Source organism: Sapajus apella, unplaced genomic scaffold (assembly GCF_009761245.1).
Source record: "Sapajus apella isolate SASKATOON/1434 unplaced genomic scaffold, GSC_monkey_1.0 scaffold150, whole genome shotgun sequence".
NCBI classification, from domain to species: Eukaryota; Metazoa; Chordata; class Mammalia; order Primates; family Cebidae; genus Sapajus; species Sapajus apella.
The window spans coordinates 694939-715109 of NW_022437090.1; the positions used below are offsets into that span (position 1 = coordinate 694939).

The window sequence follows — 20171 nt, forward strand, 5'->3', positions numbered from 1 at the left end:
CCCCAGGCTAAGCCCCAATTTTGAGGCTTGCTCCTCCTGCATCACCACCTCTTGAGAAAGCCTGAGCCAGGACTACTCTGCTAAATTGCTCCTGAATTCTTCCCAGATTATATAGACATGTGTGTGCAAAATTTTTAATCTGAAAAAATTAACAAAATCTTGGCATTTTTTAAACAAACACACCCATGACTTCCTCAGAAACTGCATGAGGAATAAATTTGTTTTATGCTGCTCAGTATTGGGGTAATTTGTTACGCAGCAACAGACAACCAATACACTTACAACAGATGCTGGGAAACACAAAGACGATGCCCTGTGGGAGGGAGGGACTTTGTCAGCATTGTTCACTTCCAACTGCCCAGCTCCCAGGCCAGTGCCTACACATAGCAGATGCTCAGAATATTTGTTGAGAGATTAAGATGTGCCCACGGCCTTTCGGACGCAGCCATGGGAGGAGAAGACATGCGTAAAAGGGTAACCGCAATGCATGGAAGAATGAGGTCGGTGTAGGAGGGGGCTGTGACACAGCAAAGCGCTGCCTACACAGGTGGTGACGCATTTGGTGCCAGAGGGAGTCGCAGAGTCAGCATGGAGGAGGTTGCAGTTCACCAGTGCATGAAGGACAGCCCTTTCTAGATGGGCTGAACTGTGTTCTCTCTCTTCACCTCATTGTCCAATGCACAGCTCTTACAAATTCGAAAACAGTGACTTGAAGGAGCAAACGGTCTTCCCTCTCTGTGTGAACCACCTGCAGGAAGTACCAGACAAAGCTGTTCGTGATTAACAGGTTGTCCACAGACACAGGCACACACAAGACCAGAGTGCTGGAGAAAGCAGTCGAGCACCACCACCACGATGACAACCGGAAGAAGAAACACTCTCCCAAGCTCAAACAGAATCATGGGAAAGATTCTTCCACTTTTCAGTGGCCTCCAGAAGTGAGGGTGGCATCTGGAGGTCAGGAAGCCAAGAGGTCTGGAGAGGGCAAAGCCAGTGGCTCTGAGCAAATAATAGAAATGAACAGTGACCTGCCAGAAGAGCCCAGAGTACCAGGCTGGGAGACGTTGTTCATCTCAGTGTGGAGCACGCGGCTGCTTGATAATTGCTGGGAGCAGCAGATAGATGGTTTCCCCGCTGTGGGCACCCTCCTTGTATGCAGCCTGCACAATCCTGCCATAGCTGAGTGTCCCTGGACCATTACTTTCTTAATATCACTCCACTTAAATACATTTAAACTCAAATTTACTTGGAAGGAAACTTCCATCACCTTAAGTGAAAAATTAGTAGCTTCCTATTATACATTAAAATAGATACCAGGCCAGGTGTGGAGGCTCACACCTGTAAACCCAGCACTTTGGGAGGCCGAGGTGGGTGGATCACCTGAGGTCAGGAGTTTGAGACCAGCCTGGCCAACATGATGAATCCCCATCTGTACTAAAAATACAAAAAATTAGTCAGGTGTGGTGGCAGGTGCCTGTAATCCCAGATACTCAGGATGCTGAAGCAGAAGAATCACCAGCTCAGGAGGCGGAGGCTGCAGTGAGCCAAGATCCCACCATTGCACTCCAGCCTGGGTGACAGAGTGAGCCTCTGTCTCAATAAAAGACAAAAAGTAGATACCTAACTATTAAAATAACAGATTTATACCTGCGTATCACTCAAAGGCATCTTGAACACCACTATGCAGTATGTAGCCACATCCTAGGAAACGCTGATTTTAATGAAAGTGACTAAGTCAATTCAGTGACATGTTGCAAGAAGAAAGTTGATATACACCAAGGAAATTTCATTTGTAGAGAAGCAAAACCAAATTGTACATGTTCCAGTTTTAAAATGGTCGCGGCCAGACACAGCGCCTCATGACTTAATCCCAGCACTTTGGGAGGCTGAGGTGGAGGACTGCTCGAACTCAGGAACCTAAGACCAGCCTGGGCAACATAACAAGACCCTAGCTATACAATTTTTTTTTTAATTAGCCAGGGATGGTGGTATGTGCCTGTATCCCAGCTACTCAAGAGACTGAGGCAGGAGGATCACTTGAGCCCAGGAGTTCAGGGCTATAGTGAGCTATGATGGCACCACTGCATTCCAGCTTGGGTGACAGAGCAAGACCCTGACTCCAAAAACAGAAAAAAGAAGTTCTAGCAGGTAATATGCTAAGAATTAAGTACGGCTGAAAGAACCATGTCAGGACCGTGCAAGCATCGCTCACACCATCCTCATTATCTCCTTACCTCTCTGGGGACCCCACTAGTCTCTCAGGTTCTCTGAGGCAAGGTGTATTTCCCCATCAGCCAGCGAACAGCAAACACATACAGTAGTATTTTTGTGGCAAAGACTGTCTCTTACATTTGCCTTAAGAAAATAATTGACAAATTCTAATTGCCTGGATAAAACTCATTTTTTGGAGCAAACTTTTGGTCTAAAAAAATAAAAGCTGGGGCCAGGCGTGGAGGTTCATGCCTGTAATTTCAGCACTTTGGGAGGCCAAGGTGGGTGGATCACCTGAGATCAGGAGATCGAGACCATCCTGGCCAACACAGTGAAACCCCATCTCTACCAAAAATACAAAAATTAGCCGGGTGTGTTGGTGCAGGCCTGTAATCCCAGCTACCGGGGAGGCTGAGGCAGGAGAATCACTTGAAGCCAGGAGGCAGAGAGTGCAGTGAGCCGAGATCATGCCACTGCACCCCAGCCTGGGTGACAGAGCAAGACTCTGTCTAATAAAATAAAATAAAAGCTGGGTTTTCTTTGCATATCCAGGGCCTCTGATTGCTTCTTTGTGCCCATGCGGGGAAACTGTAGAAGTCAATCACTGGAACAGAATCGATACTTTACTCCTGGCTGAGAGTCCAAAGCACCCGTGAAGCTCCTTAGTCACACCAAGGCCTAAGCCCTTCCCCTGGATGCTCACACTCTGATTCAGTGGTGAAATCACAGGTCCAGGGCATGGAGGCTGCAGCTCTGCAGCAAGGCGTTCGTCATATCAAAAGAAAAGGTGAAGACACATTCTTGGAAAGCCAATAAAGTGTCTTACTATTATTAAGAGCCTGACTTATGGGGTGAAAAAAACCCTTGATTTCTTTTCAATAGGACATATTGAAAATGGGGTTGTATCAAATGATTTTATTATTCCTAGAGGTAAACATTTAGAGGCATTCCTCCTGCATGTCATCTTAGTCAAAAGGCGGAGAAGCGACGTGAAGATGTCCCTCTCCCTGTGTCCATGTGTCCCAGAACTTAAAGTATAATAATAATAAATAACTTGGAGCAGGAATACCCCCAAAACGTTTTTGCTGAAATACTGTATCCTGGGGGTAGGAAGGTGTTTGGGAGTGGGGATTAAAGGATAGGAAAGCATGTATGAAAACAGCTCAACCCTGGCACGCGGAGCTCAGGGGCGGTAGGGAGAGGGTCACCCAGTGTCAGGCCACACTGTGGACAGCACCTTGACCCTCTGGAGCCCCTTTCCCTGTACCGAGCGGGCAGCATCCCTCACAGCTCTTCGGGGGAAAAGCGTGGGTTTGGGGCTCTGTGGAGGGCAATTCTAAGCCTGCCTCTGTCATGTGTTAACTGTGAGACCATGAGAGAGTGTTCTGGGAGTCCCCATCATCACAGTGTCCTTTCCTTGAAAAACTAATGTTTCAGTTTTTGAGTCATAATTTTAGAGCAGTTTGGAGTTATCCAAATTTACTTCCCCCCTCCCATTTTAAAAGAAACTCACAAATTGGATCTGATAAAAAATGAATGTTTACTTCCAGAGAAACTGGCTCTAAACAACATAAAAAAACAGAAGGCAATGATTCCACTGTTACCTACTAGAGTTGTAACAGCAGCAAATACTCACTTTCTTCTTGTTCTCGGTCCCACAGCTCATAAACAGCAGGTGGAGATAGGGTTTTATTGCTGGGAGGAACCTCAGAGCTCAGCTCATCCAAGGAGCTTTGTGAAACCCACCCAAGTCTGACTTCATGAGTTACTCACTCACCACTCACATTGCTCACTGTAACAGCAGCCCCAAATAACCTCTGTCTTTGAAGCTGTCACCACTCTCTGGCTTTCATGGGGACTCCATAAGAGAAGGAAGGAAAGTATGAAGCAGGGGCACTGCCAAGAAGAGCCACCACCCAAGTCCTGCCTGCCGTGGCAGCGGAACCAGGGAAATACGTCTCCCTGGAGCCTGGGAGGGTCCTGAACAATGTAATACTGCGAATTCTATATCATCCTGGTCATCATCCTGAATCCTGGCCAAAACCAATCAATCAATCAATCAATCAATCTATCTATCTATCTATCTATCTCCTAAAGCTCTTGGAATTCCCAGAGTCATCAGAGTGATTTTTGAATATTCACAAGTGACTGGGTTTGGGGACCCCTAGATCGCCTCAGGATGGGGGCTGGCCACTGGGAAGAGTAAGGCAGGATCAGAGAGTTGGGATTTTCAGCCTCACCCCCCAACTTCCAGGAGAAGAGAGAGCCTGAAGGTTGATTATCAATAGCCAATGATTTAATCAATCATGCCGACATAAAGAAGCTTCCATAAAAACCCAAAAGGACTGGGTTTGGAGAGCTGACCGTGCAGAGGTTCCTGGGGGGCAGCACCCCTCCTAGACTCCGCCCTGTGCATCTCTGCCATCTGCCTGTTCTCTATGTATCCTTTGTAATATCCTTTTCAATAAACCTGTAAATGTGAGTCAAGTGTTCGCCTGAGTTCTGGGAGCCACTCTAGCAAATTATTCAAAACCAAGGTGGGGGTCCTGGGAACCCCGATTTACAGCCAATCAATCAGAAGCACACGCCACACCAGTGCTTATGACTGGCCCAGAAGTGGGTGCCGGGTGGGAGCAGTCTCGTGGGACTGACCTCTCACCCTGTGGGATCTAAGGCTACCACTAGGTACATCGCATCAGGATTGAATTGAACCAGAGGACACCCAGCTGCCATCCACTGGATAGTCCACCGCAGAGCTGGCTGTTGATGGGGAGAAATCCTTATCCCTTTTGGTGACCTAAAGTGAAGCATTCTGTGTTGTTGAGAGAATAGGAAAAAAACCAGTTTGGTTTTTTTTTTCCTCTCTCCAGAACAGCCAACTAGGGTAGAGTGAACACAGTGGCCTCAGTGCTGCTGCATCCCAGGTCTGAGTCCTCAGGGCAAACAGCCCAGCTGGGGCACGTGGGTAGGAGCCTGGTCTTCCCCAGGGCCAGATGCACCCAAGGCTTTCACACCCACTTCTAAGAGACCAGGGGAAGGAGACACAGCCAGAGCTAATTCCATGCAGAGATCACCCTATCTTGTCACTTCCACATAATGTTTGTTATTTTTCCTCCACCCATCCATGTCCCAAGTCACTCTTCATAAAAATTCTTGAGAACAATCAAGGGCGTGTGTGTGTTTTTGGGAAGGGATGCCCTGTGTGTCTTCTGCAGCTGGGACTGAGGGGTGGAGAGACGCAGCCAGGGGAGGGGAGGGGAGGGCAGGGTGGCCAAGGCAAGCAGGTGCACCATGGCAGCCAAGTAGGAGAGCCTGACAGCCCCCCAGGAAGAACAAGGGGGTCCTGGGGCTGGTGGAAGATGCCATTATTCATGCCCCAAATGCACAGTGCACGGGTTGGAAGGAATGCTGTGTCAATGCAGTGAGACTCAAGCAAGCAGCAGACTCAGGGTTCTGCCTAATATCAGGCCAAAAGACCCTTCCCCTACAGAGTGGCCCCAGCTCCTTGTCCAGAAGATTCTCCGTTCCCCTCCTGGCCCTTTGTCAATGGCAAAAAGTCACTTAAAGACATCTGCAAGTTGGAAGCCAGGGCTCAGCTATTTCCATTTTTAAATCACGACCCTTTCTAGATTGCTAATTCTGCCCACACCTGGTCCTCTTTGGTTTGATGAGTTGGTTTCTCCTCTGGGCATGTACAAATGAGTTGAATACCCCTGTCTCACTCCCAATTCCCACCACCTTTGAGTTGGAAGGGTGTCTGGTTTGGGAGACAAATGCTGAGAGCCTCGCCCTGCCGCTTGTAGGGGGCCGAGTCAGACGTCCCCTAAAGCCTCCAGCTCTGCTATCTGTGCACAAAAAGCACAGCAGGCCATGCCAGAGGAGGGAGCTCAGCGGATCTGGGCAAACATGATGGGGATGAGGTGCCCTAGGACTTTGGATACTCCTTGAAAAATTCCTCCCCACAACACCTCACAGCCTCACCAGCAGTTTCTGCTGAGGTCAACCGGCAGGATCACCTGAGCCCTCAGTCCTGGCTTAGCAAGCCCCACTGCCTTAGTCCAGGCTGCTACAGCCAAGTACCCTAGCCAGGGCGGCTCATAAAGCAAATGTACTGCTCACAGTTCTGGAGGCTGAGGTTCAAGATCAACGCACCAGCAGATCCGGTGTCTACACAGCTGTCCGCCTCGTCACGGTCTCCTCCCACGCTGGCAAGAGAGTGAGGGAGTGGCCGGGGGTCCCTTTTATAAGGGCACTTATCCCCACCCACGTGGGCTCCACCCCCACGACCTAATCACCTCCCAGAGGCCCCACCTCCTCATCCCGTCATTTGAGGGGTTAGGATTTCAACACAGGAATTTGGAGGGGACACAAACATTCAGTCCATTGCACCCACAGAAAACCCAGAGAAACCCCAAGGCCCCCCATCACCCACGGTTGACTCCAAACACCTGTGTTTCTCCTCCTTTCGTGCCCCAACTTCTGAAACCTTCCTGCAGGGGCCCTGGGCTCCTCGCTGGTCAGCCGTGTAACCTCCCATTCCCTCCGCCTCTGCCCCAGGAGTTTCTTCTATTTTCCTGTTCTAAATAAGACCTGCTTCCTGCCTGCCTAACCTTTCCAGTGAGGACTTCTTTTCTTTCCTTTTTTCTTTTGAGACGGAGTTTCACTCTTGCTGCCCAGGCTGGAGTGGAGTCGTGTGATCTTGGCTCACTGCAATCTCCGCCCACCAGTGCTGCGATTACAAGTTTGAGTCCCACGTCTGGACAGATTCTTGTGTAATTTTCACCTTTTAAGGTGGCTGCTAAGAACTTTAGAATTGCATGTGTGGCTCACCTTTCATTTCTATTGGATTCTGCTGCTCTAAAGAGGCTTTTTGCCAGTCACTGAAATCTAAATCCCATGTTCAAATGTCCCACTTTATAATTGCCATTGCCCATCTTCTTTCTCTCTCTTTCCTTCCCTCCTTCCTTTCTTCCTTCCCTCCCTCCCTCCCTTCCTTACTTCCTTCCTTTCTTCTTTGAGACAGGGTCTTACTCTGTCACCCGGGCTGGAGTGCAGTGGTGTGATCACAACTCACTGCAGCCTCAACCACCTGGACTCAAGAGACCCCCCTGGCTCAGCCTCCCCAGTAGCTAGGGCTACAGGCATGCACCACCACATCTGGCTAATTTTTACAATTTTTTTTTTAGGAAAGGGGTCTCTCTGTGTTGCTCCGGCTGGTTTGAACTCCCGGCCTCAAGCAATCCTCCCACCTCAGCCTCCCAAAGCACTGGATTACAGGCATGAGCCTCAGCGCCTGCCCTCATCTTCTTAGCGTGATCCCTCAGGTCTCTGACTCAGCGGCGCCCCAGCCTCCCACAGACCACGCAGCCCAAGGCCTTCCCACCCTCTCACCCCTCCTGTCCCTGCTGGCCCTCTCCTCCGACTCTACTCAGGATCCGTGTTATCTGCTCTCCACGCACTCCCACTCCTTGCTAAGGTCTTACTTCCTCACACTTGCACAGGGAAACTCTAACCCTGGTCGGGTCTAACTCCACCCACACAGCCCAGCACAGCTGGAAAAAAACCCATGCCCCCATGCCAATGGGCTGATTTAAACTCAGAGCCTAAAGACCCAGGGGCGCTGGCTGTCCGCGGGCTCCCACCTTTCCCATCCCACCCATCAGCTCTCTCTCCCTCTCCCAGACGCTACATCCCACCTGCTCCTCCTCTTCACTCTAGGTTTTCTGTTTGACAGACAAAATAGAAGCACTGCTTAGAGCGCCACGGGCAGGTTCCAGGGCAGAAGAGACACACTGAAGGGATGCAGGGGTAGTCACCTAGGACCTCACATTTTTGGGGTGTGCTAAATGTACCAGTTTGGAAGAACTCAGTGTGGAATAACTCCTGTAGCCCTTGCAAAAGCATATGAGCCAGGGGCTGTGGGTTTCCCATTTCTTAGGGGAGGGGAAGCTAAGGATAAGAGCTTATTCAAGTTTTCTCAGCGAGCACTCAGCAGAGATGTGGTCTGAGCTTGTCCAGCTGCAGAGCCTGTCTTTTTTTTGAGATGGAGTCACACTCTGTCGCCCAGGCTGGAATGCAATGGCTCAATCTTTGCTCACTGCAACCTCCGCCTCCCGGGTTCAAGTGATTCTCCTGCCTCAACCTCCCAAGTAGCTGGAAATACAGGTGCACACTGCCATGCTTGGCTAATTTTTTTGTATTTTAGTAGAGACTGGGTTTCACCATGTTGCCCAGGCTGGGCTCAAACTCCTAAGCTCAGGCAATCCACTGGCCTCAGCCTCCCAAAGTGCTAGGATAACAGACGTGAGCCACTGCACCCGGCCCCAGAGCCTGCCTTTTTAAGCACACACAAAGCCATCCCCACAACAGAGACTTCCGAACTTTAGACTCAGGTGTCAGAGCCGAGTGAGACTGTGTATGGGTCTGTGCCAGCGACGTGATCACACCCTGAATTTCCTACCTGCTGGGTCACATTTGGGCAACCTTGCACTTGAACCAGGCTTGTGCTGGTCCGCAGTGGGGAAAAAAGGGAGAGGGGAGAACAGACCAGCTTGAGTGACAGTAAATGACAGAAGTCCTGGGTCCCCATCTCATGCCTCTTTGTGGCCCTTGCTACACACGGCACCTGTGGGGCCCCTTAATATATTTGCTGAAAGATGAAGATGAAGAAATGAATGGATGAGCAAGCAAGGGAGTGGAGGCCAGGAGCTATGAGAGGAGGACAGGGGAGGCCACAAGGAATAACCGCCCCAGCCACTTATCACCCACTCTACTCCAGGGATACCAGAAGCCCCCCTGCCCACCCAGGACTCTATCCTCACCGCAGGCCTCCTTGAAGCCTGTCCACTCCAGATTGTACCAGGCTAGTGGGACAGGCTGGTGGCATCCCCCTCAGACCCTCCTCACTGCCCCCATCCCTGGAGTGACAGTGTGGTCCAGGTCTGGGGTTTTCGGTGAAGACAGGGAAGGGAGTCTCCAGTCCATGCCCATCTGCAAGGGAAGGAGCTCCTGGTGCCTCTGTACCCCCTCCCTCCCTCTTCCCGATGCCTCCTGGAAACAGCAGTCCCCACCCTGGGACAAGAAAATGCATCCCTTAGCTCTTCTAGTAGCAAACTTCAGAGGGTCCCTGGAAGCAAAATGCCTCTGATCAGGATGAGGAAGGGATAGACACACACACGCAGGAGAGACAGGAGCTGTCAGGACCCAGTATGTCTTATAGTTTCTAATATTTGAGAAACAGGACTAAAGGAACTTGCTCAATTTCCTGGAGTATCTAGGCCTCATGAGAAGCCCGCTAGTAACCAGAATGCTGCTTTCCTCAGCAGAAGGCTGGGATCAGCCCAGAAACACTCTCCAGGCCAGGGGTCCCTGAGAAGGGGCACGGGTGTTTCCCAGGAGGCCCTGGGTGGCAGCTGCTCCTCCCACCTTGCTGTCTCCGCCTGCCCTTCTTCACCACCTCTGCAAGCTGTGCAGAGGATTCCCAAAGACCAGGGAGGGGAATAAACGAGGATCGAGGGGTGACTGTGTACAAAGCGCCTTACCCAGGTTAGATCACACAATCCTCCCAAAATGCCCATGGGAATAGTAACATCATTCTCCCTTTGTAGGCAAGGACACTCAAGATTAGAGGGTCAGGGCCCCAGGAGAAACAGAGGACCCCCTCAGATTAGGACACTTCCCGAGGTTTCACAAAGGGAATGCCTTAAAGGTGTGGCCAGGGTGTGACACCCACAAGGACAGAGCAGCATCTGTGGTGCTACCACCCTTGGGCCCAAAGCATCAGGCATGGGAGCAGTTCCCAGAACCTGGAAGGGGAAGCTGAGGCAGACAGGGCAGCTTCTGAGGAGCTGTGGTCTTTGGTGGAGGGACAGGGGCAGCCTGAGGTGACCCCGTAGCGCAGAAGCTGGCAGAGTAAGTGCTCCAGCTTCCCTACCTCCCCTCCCCCAGCTCCTGCCACAGCTCCCCAGTGAGATCAAGAATAGCATACCACACGTGGGGATGCCGAAGTCCCCTGCACTAGGCCTGAGTTCACCTGTGGAAGGACACACAGCTAGTGTGTGCACTATGGGTTCACGGCCATCCCTGACACACCGCAGCGTGTGTCACCAAGCCGTTGTATAGAGGGATGGCCCACTGGGCAAGAGAGACCCAGAGCACACCTGGCCACGTGCTACCCCGGGACCACAGACCTGTCTGCTGTTTGTGGGCTGTAGCTCTGAATTGGGTTAATAGCCCCATCTCCTGCTCCAGAGCCTGACGCTGCCACCTGGAGAGGGCGATGACCCTTCCAGAGGCCCCAGCCAGCCCCTTCCAGGAAATCCATTCCCACCTTTGGGCAGCGGCCCAGCAGCCCTCAGCTGCACCAAGTGAACCGGGGAGATCTGACAAACGAGAAGGTAGATGAGGGGTTCCCCCAGGGGGATCATTTCATTTTATGGGGGAGGAATGGGGAGGCCGGGGGTGGAGGCAGGGAGCGACTGGGCTGCATGTGTAACTCATTACCCCCAGGTCCTGTTTGCGGCCACAGATGACGCCACGAGTGGAGGGGGCTGGGGCCGCAGGGGCGAGTGGGACTGCAGTATTTTTCTGACACTAACACCTCTCTCTGGCCCTGGGAAAGTGCTGCGGAGGAGCCAGGCCCAGCCAGCCCCCCACCCACTCCCAGCTCGGCCTCCTCCTCCACCTCCTGGTGCCAGACTGGAGAGGCCCCAGCTGCATATTGGGGAAGCCAAGCTGGGAAGGGGGAAGGTGCGGTGGGGGGAAGAAGAGGGTGGCCAGACACCAGACCCTGGGGGTTTGGTTCAGAGGGTGGTGTGAGCAAGCATCCATCAGAGGCCGCCAGAGGCAGCCTGGCTCCAGAACCTTCCAGGTCCTATTTGGACTTGGCCCTTCCAAGTAGTTCCAGCCCTACACGAGGTGAGGAGGACTGGGCCTTCCATCAACAGCACCCCGAGGAGGACAGCGATGACCAAGACGCAAAGGAGGGGGCAGATTCCAGAGGTGGCCCTGACCAGGCCTGCAGGGAGGGGAGGCCCCAAAGGCATCAGAGAGCAAGGGGTGTCTAGGGGGGCCTTGAAGGGTGCGGAGACAGGATGACCTGGAGGAGCCGGGCAAGGTGGCTGCTCAGGGAGGGGACAGAGGAGCCAAGGCACCTGACAGTCCCTTCTTTTCCTATCTCACCTGGCATGTGAAAAAAGGGAAGGGATAAAAGCAGGGAGGGCAAAGAGAGGCGAGGAGGGGCAAGAAGGAAAGCAAAAAGCAGCAGGTCCCGTGCAGAAGTGGAATGGTGCCTGCAGGCGCTGCTCCGCTCGGGGAGGGTCCCTTCCTCTGCACTAAGAAGCTCCCTGGGCATCGAGCCCCACCCAGCCCATACTCCCAGGGTGTCCCCTCACCTCCTCTCTTTTCCTCCCCTGGCCTCTGGTGGTGGCTGCAGGGAGTGCCTTTTATCTCTGGACCGACAACCTGCCCAAGCCCATGAAAGAGGGACCAGCACCTCTACCTCCAGGAAGTGCCGCCTCGTCCAGTGGGTGAGCCGCCTGTCACCTGCCATTTCTTGTCCCTGTTTCTCAGGTGGGTGGGAGGAGGGCATGCATGGGTGAACCAGGTGAAGGCTGGTGCGTGAACAGGGCACTCACACTTGCTGGTTGGGGGTGCCAGCAGCCACATCGTGAACCGAGCTTTTCCAGGTTTGAGGCAGATTTGGTACTTGGATTCCCACGTGCCTCCTTGTCTATTTCCCAATTGGTTCCAAATCCAGAGGTGAGGCGAGTCACTCCTTAGCACCCTCGGGCCAACCCCGTGGAGTCCCCATCCTGGGAAGGGGCCTGCATCCCAGGTTCGGAAGCTCAGAGTCGGGTTCCAGCTCCACCACTGACGACGTGAGCGGACTTAGCCCATCATTTACCAACAATCACAAAGACTTCCTGGACACCTGCCACCTACATGGTCCCGAGAGAATTCCAAGAGGAGGCAAAACACCGTCCTGACCTTGAGGTCTCAGTGACGATGAGACCTGCACTCCATAGCGCACGGACCACGGGAGCGGGGCAGCTCATCACGTGCAGCAGGAACAGCAGGGAGCCTGCCGGGACCAGACCAGGCTCAGCAGGTCCCACTGGCAGGAAAGGCTGTGTTTTACATTCATGTCGGGGCTGTACGTTCGTGACTTTGCCTCCCCTGATCCCACTATCCCCAAGGGCAGCTCCAACCAGAAGTGCTGTCCCTCCCCACCTCCTCCCACCACTTGCCCTCCATTGAAGGAGGAAGTCCCATAAGGACTTGGAGCTTGTCCTGGGCCTCACTCTTCACCGTCTTCATTTACTAAGTAAAGGCTGAAGGGCAGCCCTGACTGGTTTCACGGGTGCTGGCTCTCCCTTCCTTTCCCATCTCTTCCCACCCTCCCCCTCCTCTCTGCCCGGCCCCATCCTTTCCTCTTCCTCTCCCATTTCACTCTGCAAAGATGAGGATCAAAGAAACAGCAAAACCCTTCAGAAACAGATCAAATCTGGCTTGAATTTCCCCAAGTCAAGTTCAGAAATGAAAGGAAAAGGGGGAAAAATCAAATTGGAAGCACAGAACTCTGACGTCACTGGCTTCATCTCAACTCTGCTCTGCCCGGGTTCCAGCCCCCAACCTGGTAGCCAGGAGTGAAGACAGACCCAGAGAAGTCAGCAATCAGGTGTAGAAGGTGAATGCTTTGCCAAATTTAGACTTCAAGGATCCCTCTGTTCATCCATCCACCCATTCATCCATCCATCCATCCATTCATCTATTCATCCATCCATTCATCCATCCATCCATCCATTCATCTATCCATCTATTCATCCATCCATCCAACCATTCATCTATTCATCCATCCATTCATCCATCCACCCATTCATCCATCCATCCATCCATTCATCTATTCATCCATCCATTCATCCATCCATCCATTCATTCATCCATCCATCCACTCATTCATCCATTCATCTATTCAACCACCTGTCCATCCATCCATTCATTCAAAAAATGCCTAGTGAGCACCTACCGCATGCTGGGCTTGGGAAACATCAATAAACAAAACGGAGATGCCTGCTATGGTCTGGCCTATATTCTTGCCGTGGGGAACGGATAATGAAACATGTAAATAAGGAGACTACAGTGTCAGGAGGAAGTCAGACCATGGAAGAAAGGAAAAAAGGGTCAGGAAAAGGGGCATGGAAACTCAGGCCTCAGAGAAGGTGGGAGCTGAGCAAAGTCCTGGGGGAGATGAGAGCATGAACCAAGCGGGACGGGGCAGTGACACACACTGCGGGATGTCAGGGGAGCACCCTTCTAAGGGCAGAAGCTTCAGGTGAGTGAGCCAGAGGTTCCCCCCCAAGGCTGGAGCAGTGCAGAGGGGAGAGGCACGGGACCTCCTGGGTACATTGTCGGCACCCAAGTTTTCACTCCTGCTGAAGTAGAGCCACAGCCATGCCCAGCACAGCGTCATATTCTGATTTGGGGTTGAAAAGGGCCACATCCCTCATGCAATGGCCAGGTCTGATTTTACACACAGAATTTTAGAACCGGATAGGACCTCAGAGATACCCCCCTACATCCCCAATTGGCAGATGAGTACACGGAGGCCCACAGAGGGTCACATGCCCAGGAAGGGTGGGTCACTCTAGATTCCATACCTCTGAACCTCTGCTGTCTGCTCTGCCCTGGGACCTGGCATCAGGGAACCCTGAGACAGCATATAGCTGGCCTGGTTCTCAAAGTGCCCTCTCACGGAGCCCCCACAGCAGAGGGGCCCAGAAGGTACAGTGGCCAGGGCTGCTGTTCCTTTTCAGTTCTCTGGTCCAAATGAGATTAAAAAAAAAAAAATCTGGGGTTCAGGAAAAGGGAGGGTAAGATGAGGTACTAGGAGGAGGGTATGGTGGTCCCAGGGACATCCAGCCCTCCCACCCCTGTGGCTCCCCAGGCTGGCCTTGATGGTCCTCTCTAATCACCCCACTGTGCTGTACGCAGTCTTTCCAGCCAAACCAAGTCTCTTTGCTGATGTGTCAGTGGATACGGACGCCACCTTCCCCTTTGCTGATGGAGTGATGGGGGCTCTGCATGGGGCCAGCACCCCAGGCCTTCTCCTTGGCCCAAGTGGTATGAGCCTTCCAGAAAGCCTGACACAGCTTGGTGTTACATAGCTAGGAATACCTTCCCCACCTCTCCTCTTAAACAATCTTATTCAGTCTTCCAGCCCTTTTCCAGAAAGCTCTCTGCCCGCTTGGCTTCATTATTTACACACACTTTGGCCTACTTCATATCTGAGGTAACTGTTCCCATGCCAGCCCCTTCTACTGGGATCATAAGCCCTTTGAGGGCAAATACTCGTTTCTCTTTGGTGCACCACTGGCTGCCCACCCTGGCCTGATGCACCATGGATCCTCAGAATACGCTTGTTGATTGGAATCCAGAGGAAGAACCACCCTGGTGAAAGATCCTAGGGTGGGGTGAGCAGCTGCATGGGTCAGAAGCCCAGATCTCCTGTCTCCTCTGCCCGCAGAGACCCTCCCTGCTCCCTGCCTCTCTGAGCCACCACGATTCTTTCCCTACACTCAGCACCAGGTGGGAGGAATACAGGATTGGCGGAAGAGAGGAGTGAAGTCATTGCTCTTGAGTAATTTCAAGAGGCAGCTGGCAGAGTGGAGCAAAACGAGAGAAGCAGAAGGCCTGTCTCTCCTTGGTGGGAACCCTCTAACGGCTCTTCGGTAAGTTTCATTCTATTTCTCTTTGACATGGGGGTGAGTTCTCCTCTCCTGGCATGTGCTGCCATGAGGAGTGTACTTGTTCATGCAGCAAGGGTTTATCGGGCACCGGCTGGGTGCACAGGAGCCAGGCTGGTGGAAAAGTGTGCTGGGCTCCTCCGAAAGAAACCGCATCACTGGGATCTCCAGGGTTTTGGCAAATAAGCATCCCCTGAGATGCAGGGCCTTCTGGGTCACTGGTATGGGGTCCCCTTTCTGTGGCAAGACCAAGGCCTTGCACCCAGGGGCAGGATGAGCACCTTGGAGGGCTGTGTCTGCCCCTCACAAATGCTTCAGAAAGTGGGTGGGAGGCCCCTCTCCTCACCTAAGAGGGTCTGCGTGACTGGCTCAGAGCCCCTTGCCTGACCACAGTCTCTCTCTCAGAGTGAGGAGGCTGGTGCTGGACCCCCTAGGACTCATGAGCTGTGTGATCTGTCCATCTGTTAAATGAGTACTCATCTTGCTGACAGGTTTGTTGAAATGAATGAGAAAACTCATTGGAAAAGACCTTTTAAAGCATCAAGTTCAACAGATGCACTATTAAATGGGGAGGTCACCAGCACTCAACAGCAATGTCGAGGTTGGGTGTGGGGTAGGGGTCCTCCTCCACCCCCAGGCCAGGTCTGGTGCCCCAGGACTGAGCCAGCTGCACTCACCGTCCTCACACAGGTTCAGTTTGGACAGGCTTCTGCCATCAAAGGAATCCTCACAGATGGAGTTGGCGTCGCAGTCGCTGACGGTGTGCAGGTACATGGCTTTGTTCTCCATCGCACCCTGCAGCAGCTGCAGAGATGGCAAGAGGGGAGGAGAGGGAGGATGGATGCAGGGAGAGAGACAGAGAATCAACTGTAGGTGGAAACAGAAAAAAACGGATAGAACAAGGCGCCCACCCCTGGTTCTGAGCCTGAACGCTGGGACCCTCTGCTCATCACCAGGACCCAGGTGCCATCTTCCAGGTCCTTGGGGCCCCGATGCCCCCACCCCCAGCTTCCTCAGGGCTTCAGAAGACCAAGACCCTTAGACCTTTCTGATGGTGGGATGTAACCCTTCCTTTCAACAACTCTCAGCAGGGCTGGAGTCCTGAGCTGGGGCCACCGTGGGTCACACTGGGCGGGCCAGGAGGAGGTAACCCTGCTGACCCAAAAGGTGACCTGCGAGCAGGTTCTGAGCCCTTGGAAGCCCTGGGCATGCTGGAGAGACTTGCGCTTCTGTTCTGTGTTGGAAATGAAGGAAGGAAACTAGACACGAAGGCGCCTTTCAGAGGGGCACAGAGACCACCTGCAAACACAGCTGCAAAGACCAGGGCTGCTCCCAAATCCAACGACACTGGCATGTCGGAAGGAGTGCAGCTCAGTGGGACCACAGCAGGGATCCGTCTACCGTGGTGGGGCCGGAAGAGCAGGGAGCCTCTGCTGGGACCCCCACACACTAAGTATCTGGGCAGTTTTTGGCCAGGGGAGGGATCCTGTCTGTACGGCCCCCTGAGCTGACTCACTGGGTCTCTGGGTCTACACCACAGTGTTCCAGGAACATATATATTGACTTAGGAGAATCCTATGCTCTTTGAAAGGAAACAGCCTGTTTACACAACGTGTACAACACGATCTCATTTTGGAAGAGATGCACACGTAAGATGCGTGTGGCTGTCAGACGCTATGATGGCTCCGAGTGAGAAATGTATTACTGGACCGTGGCTGGAAGGGATTGTGGGGATTTCATATTCCTTTTTGCTTTCAGATTTTCTGGGTTTTCTATGATGCATTTGCATTCCTTATGTAATGAGAAGAATCTGTTTTTTTAAGTCAAATTACAAAGTATTTACATCAATTACTTGATATTGTTTTTGTCACAAACATGCTCAGTGACTTTATAAATTATTCTCTACTTTCATCAAAGTTCCAGCCATAAGTTTATCTAGACCTTTGTTTCTGATGCTCTTTAGCTATCTGGACATTTAACCAAAAAATAGCCACTGTTTGTTTAAATAATAAATCCTTTGGAAGGTAAAAGCCCCATGAGGATGGGTCCCAGGCCAGCCTCAGATGCAATGGAGCAAACTCAACCCTTCAACCCAGAGGAGGCTGGGAGGAGAGGATGCAGGGGCTGGCAGGTGGCAGTGGGGGGACAATGCCTGTTGATTGAGAGATCAGTCAATCAGTTCCTCTTCAGAGGGAGGGTGGGCAAGGAGGCGTGGCAACTTTCAAAAATAGACGTAATCAGGGAAGGAGGCTGGCCGGGTTGCTGTGCAGCAGAGCAGAACATGAACCCCGTATTTTCTTTTTCTTTCTTTCTTTCTTTTTTTTTTTTTTTTTTTTTTTGAGATTGGTCTCACTCTGTTACCCAAGCTGGATGGCAGTGGTGCAATCTCGGCTCACCACAGCCTCCACCTCCCGGGTTCAAGTGATCCTCCCAACTCAGCCTCCAGAGAGTAGCTGGGATTACAGGCACATACCACCACATTCTGCTAATTTTTTGCAGTGATGGGTTTTCACCATGTTGCCCAGGCTTGTTTGAAACTCCTAGACTAAACGATCTACTGGCCTCGGCCTCCCAAAGTGCTGGGATTACAGGTCTGAGCCACTGTGCCAGGCTGAACCCCCTATTTTCATGACTTGAGTTTGGTCTCCAGACACCTCTGACATTAGGGCTCAGAGGAGACCAGAACTGACCAGTCACTGTATACATATCCTTCTAATGACCCAGGACGGCCGGAGGCCTCTGCTCTTAGCCCTTCTCTACGACCCCCACGACGGGCACGCACACGCACAGCCATGGGGATCCCAGTCTCTGCGGGCCTCTCCACCAGGCTGTGGGAGGGATGGAACAGGGGGTGGTCCGCAGCTCTGCCAGGATCTCTCCTCCCTGCCTCGGACACCACCCATTCTGGCTTCCCTTTGCTGCAGTGGTGTCCAGTTCTCCGGGCGCCGAATCCGGGCCCTCCACCCAAGTCCTCCACCCAGGGGAGGCCTCTAGGTGGGGCTCCAGGCAGCTCCAGCTCTGCTCGGCTGCAAGGGACCCTCCCTCATTTCATGAGCACTGTGTAGGGCACCCCTCCCTCTGGCGTCACTCCTGGGGGGCTGTGGAGCAGGAGGTCCATGTCCCTTCTGCCTGTAGTAACACTCCCTCTGCTACAGGCAGCCGCCTCTGCTGCCCAGAGGCCACCCAGAGCTGGACAGGGCACTGCCGCTGTGCTGAGACTAGACAGTGAGGTGAGAGGACCCACTGCCGTGTCCACCTTCCTCCTCTTCTCATCAGCTCCTGGGACGGGGCTGGGATTCACACTTGTTAGCCAGAATGTGTCTGAAGGGTGGCCGTCTCCTTCCTCCTTCCCACATTTCAGCCTAGGAGCAGGAGCCCAGGGGAGCTGCTGGGGAGAGGGGCTGGGGCCGAGTGGGGCCAGATGTGAGTGCACAGGGCTTGGAAAAGTTCAGCCAATTCTGCTCATGTTTGTTACTTGGAATGAAACCTACACATGTTGGGTCTGCCCAGGTTTTCTTGGGAGCTGTTTTTCTTTCTTGGGGAAGGGGCAGGTTTGGGGACCCTCAGATCATGGGTCTTACTGCCTTAGGACCAAGTCTGTGCTCTAGAAGACAAAACTGATGGCAAGTGCGGGGATGGCAGGGGAATCCCTGGCACCTGCACATGCCCCACGGGGTACAGGCCATTTGTCACCTGGGATGCTCCTCCCAGAAGCACTGTGATGGGGGCAGGCTGGTGGCATTTGCATTCCATCACAACCATTTTAAAGATAAGCCAACCCAGCCAAAGAGGCAAGAAGGAATGGATATCACAGCAGGAAGAGGCCCCGGGCAGCATGGGTTTCCCACCCAGGGCACTGGCTCAGTGGCAGGGTTGCTTTGTCTAGGGATTGCATGTCAGCGCCTTTTGGTGGCCACTTTCTGGGTCCCAGATCAGGTGAGAAGAGAATCCCACCTCGGAGAGCCAGTCAGTGTACTCCAGCAGGTGGGGCTCCTGGGACTGAGGCAGGGCTCTGAGAGCTTGGAGCACATGGGCAAGATGTGGAAGCCATGGTGACCTGTAGGTGAAGCCCAAAGAGCCTGGACCTCAACTTGCAACTGAAAGAGGAAGTCTTGCTCTAACGGGGGTGCGTGGGGGAACGCCCTCTCCACTAACCTCTTGGCAGTCATGATTTACTTCCAGGCAATTAGAAGGGCAGGTTCAGGGCCAGGGATCTGCCTCTAGATTCTGCATTTTCAAACTGGAAAAGCCCTCAGCCCTCAGTGCCCTGCAGCCCTGGCTCTCTGCAGGAATGCGGGAAGCACAGAGGCCAAGGGCTCCCAGCCTAGCTCCTCTGCTTCCTGGTTTCTTGGGGAACCTGGCTCAGTCAGCTGACCTCATTCGGCTTCAGGTACATCACCTCTAAGTTGGGAAGGTCGGTATCTGCTGGTCACTCAGGGTCACTGTGAGCCTCCCATGAGATAATACACGTGGCATGGCTTTACAAAGAAGGTCACTCAGGGGAGCTGGTGGCAGAGCCTGATGAGAATAAGCACCCTCCAGCATCTTCTGACCCTGCCAGGCAGCCAGGTAGAGAGGCGTCCAGGTTCCCAGGGCCTCCTTCCTACCTAACCAGTCCCAGAAACAAAGCTCTTTGAAGTTCCCTTTGCAAAAGGCAATCGCAAATGCACTCTAGGGCTGAAATTTGGACCTTGGCTCTCCAGTCCTTCTCTGGACGTCAGAAGGACTGAATTCTTCCTCTGAGTAGGTAGCACAAGTCTCACTTGCTGCTCCCAAGTCAGTTTCTCTGGGTACCAGCATCCAAATCTGTAGGGTTTACCGCTTTTCTTTGGATTGCCTCACTTGAAACTCCTCAACACCAAGGAAAAAATCACATTGAGTGTGGCCCCTCTCCAGAGAGAGAATCGCTAAGGAGGTTTTAAATGTTTTCCTCCTTTAACTGTGTTTAGTTATGAAAAATCATAACCCAAAGCTGGACAGGGACAGATGCTTTAGAAATCACCTCTCCTGGCATATACCCACTTCTGGCACATGCCCATGCACACACATGCACACACCCACACATGCACACGTACACGCACACGCACACGCACACACACACATACCCACACATGCACACGTACACACATGCACACGCACATATGCACACACACCCACACATGCACACGTACACACATGCACACACACATGCACACACAGCCACATACCCATGCATGC

General features: G+C 52.7%; 1 protein-coding gene across 2 annotated transcripts in view; it reads right to left on the reverse strand.

The window, feature by feature from the left end:
• Nucleotides 1–20171, reverse strand: part of SCARA5 (scavenger receptor class A member 5) — a 121152-nt gene that overhangs the window by 99392 nt on the left and 1589 nt on the right. Inside the window, exon 2 of one of the 2 annotated variants that reach the window (XM_032265426.1) lies at nucleotides 15632–15758. In XM_032265426.1, coding sequence (XP_032121317.1) covers nucleotides 15632–15743 — 112 coding nt within the window. In that variant the 5' untranslated portion in view covers nucleotides 15744–15758. Of the gene's footprint in view, nucleotides 1–6330; nucleotides 6480–15631; nucleotides 15759–20171 lie in introns of those variants that run through there. The other variant, XM_032265427.1, reaches the window with a different exon arrangement.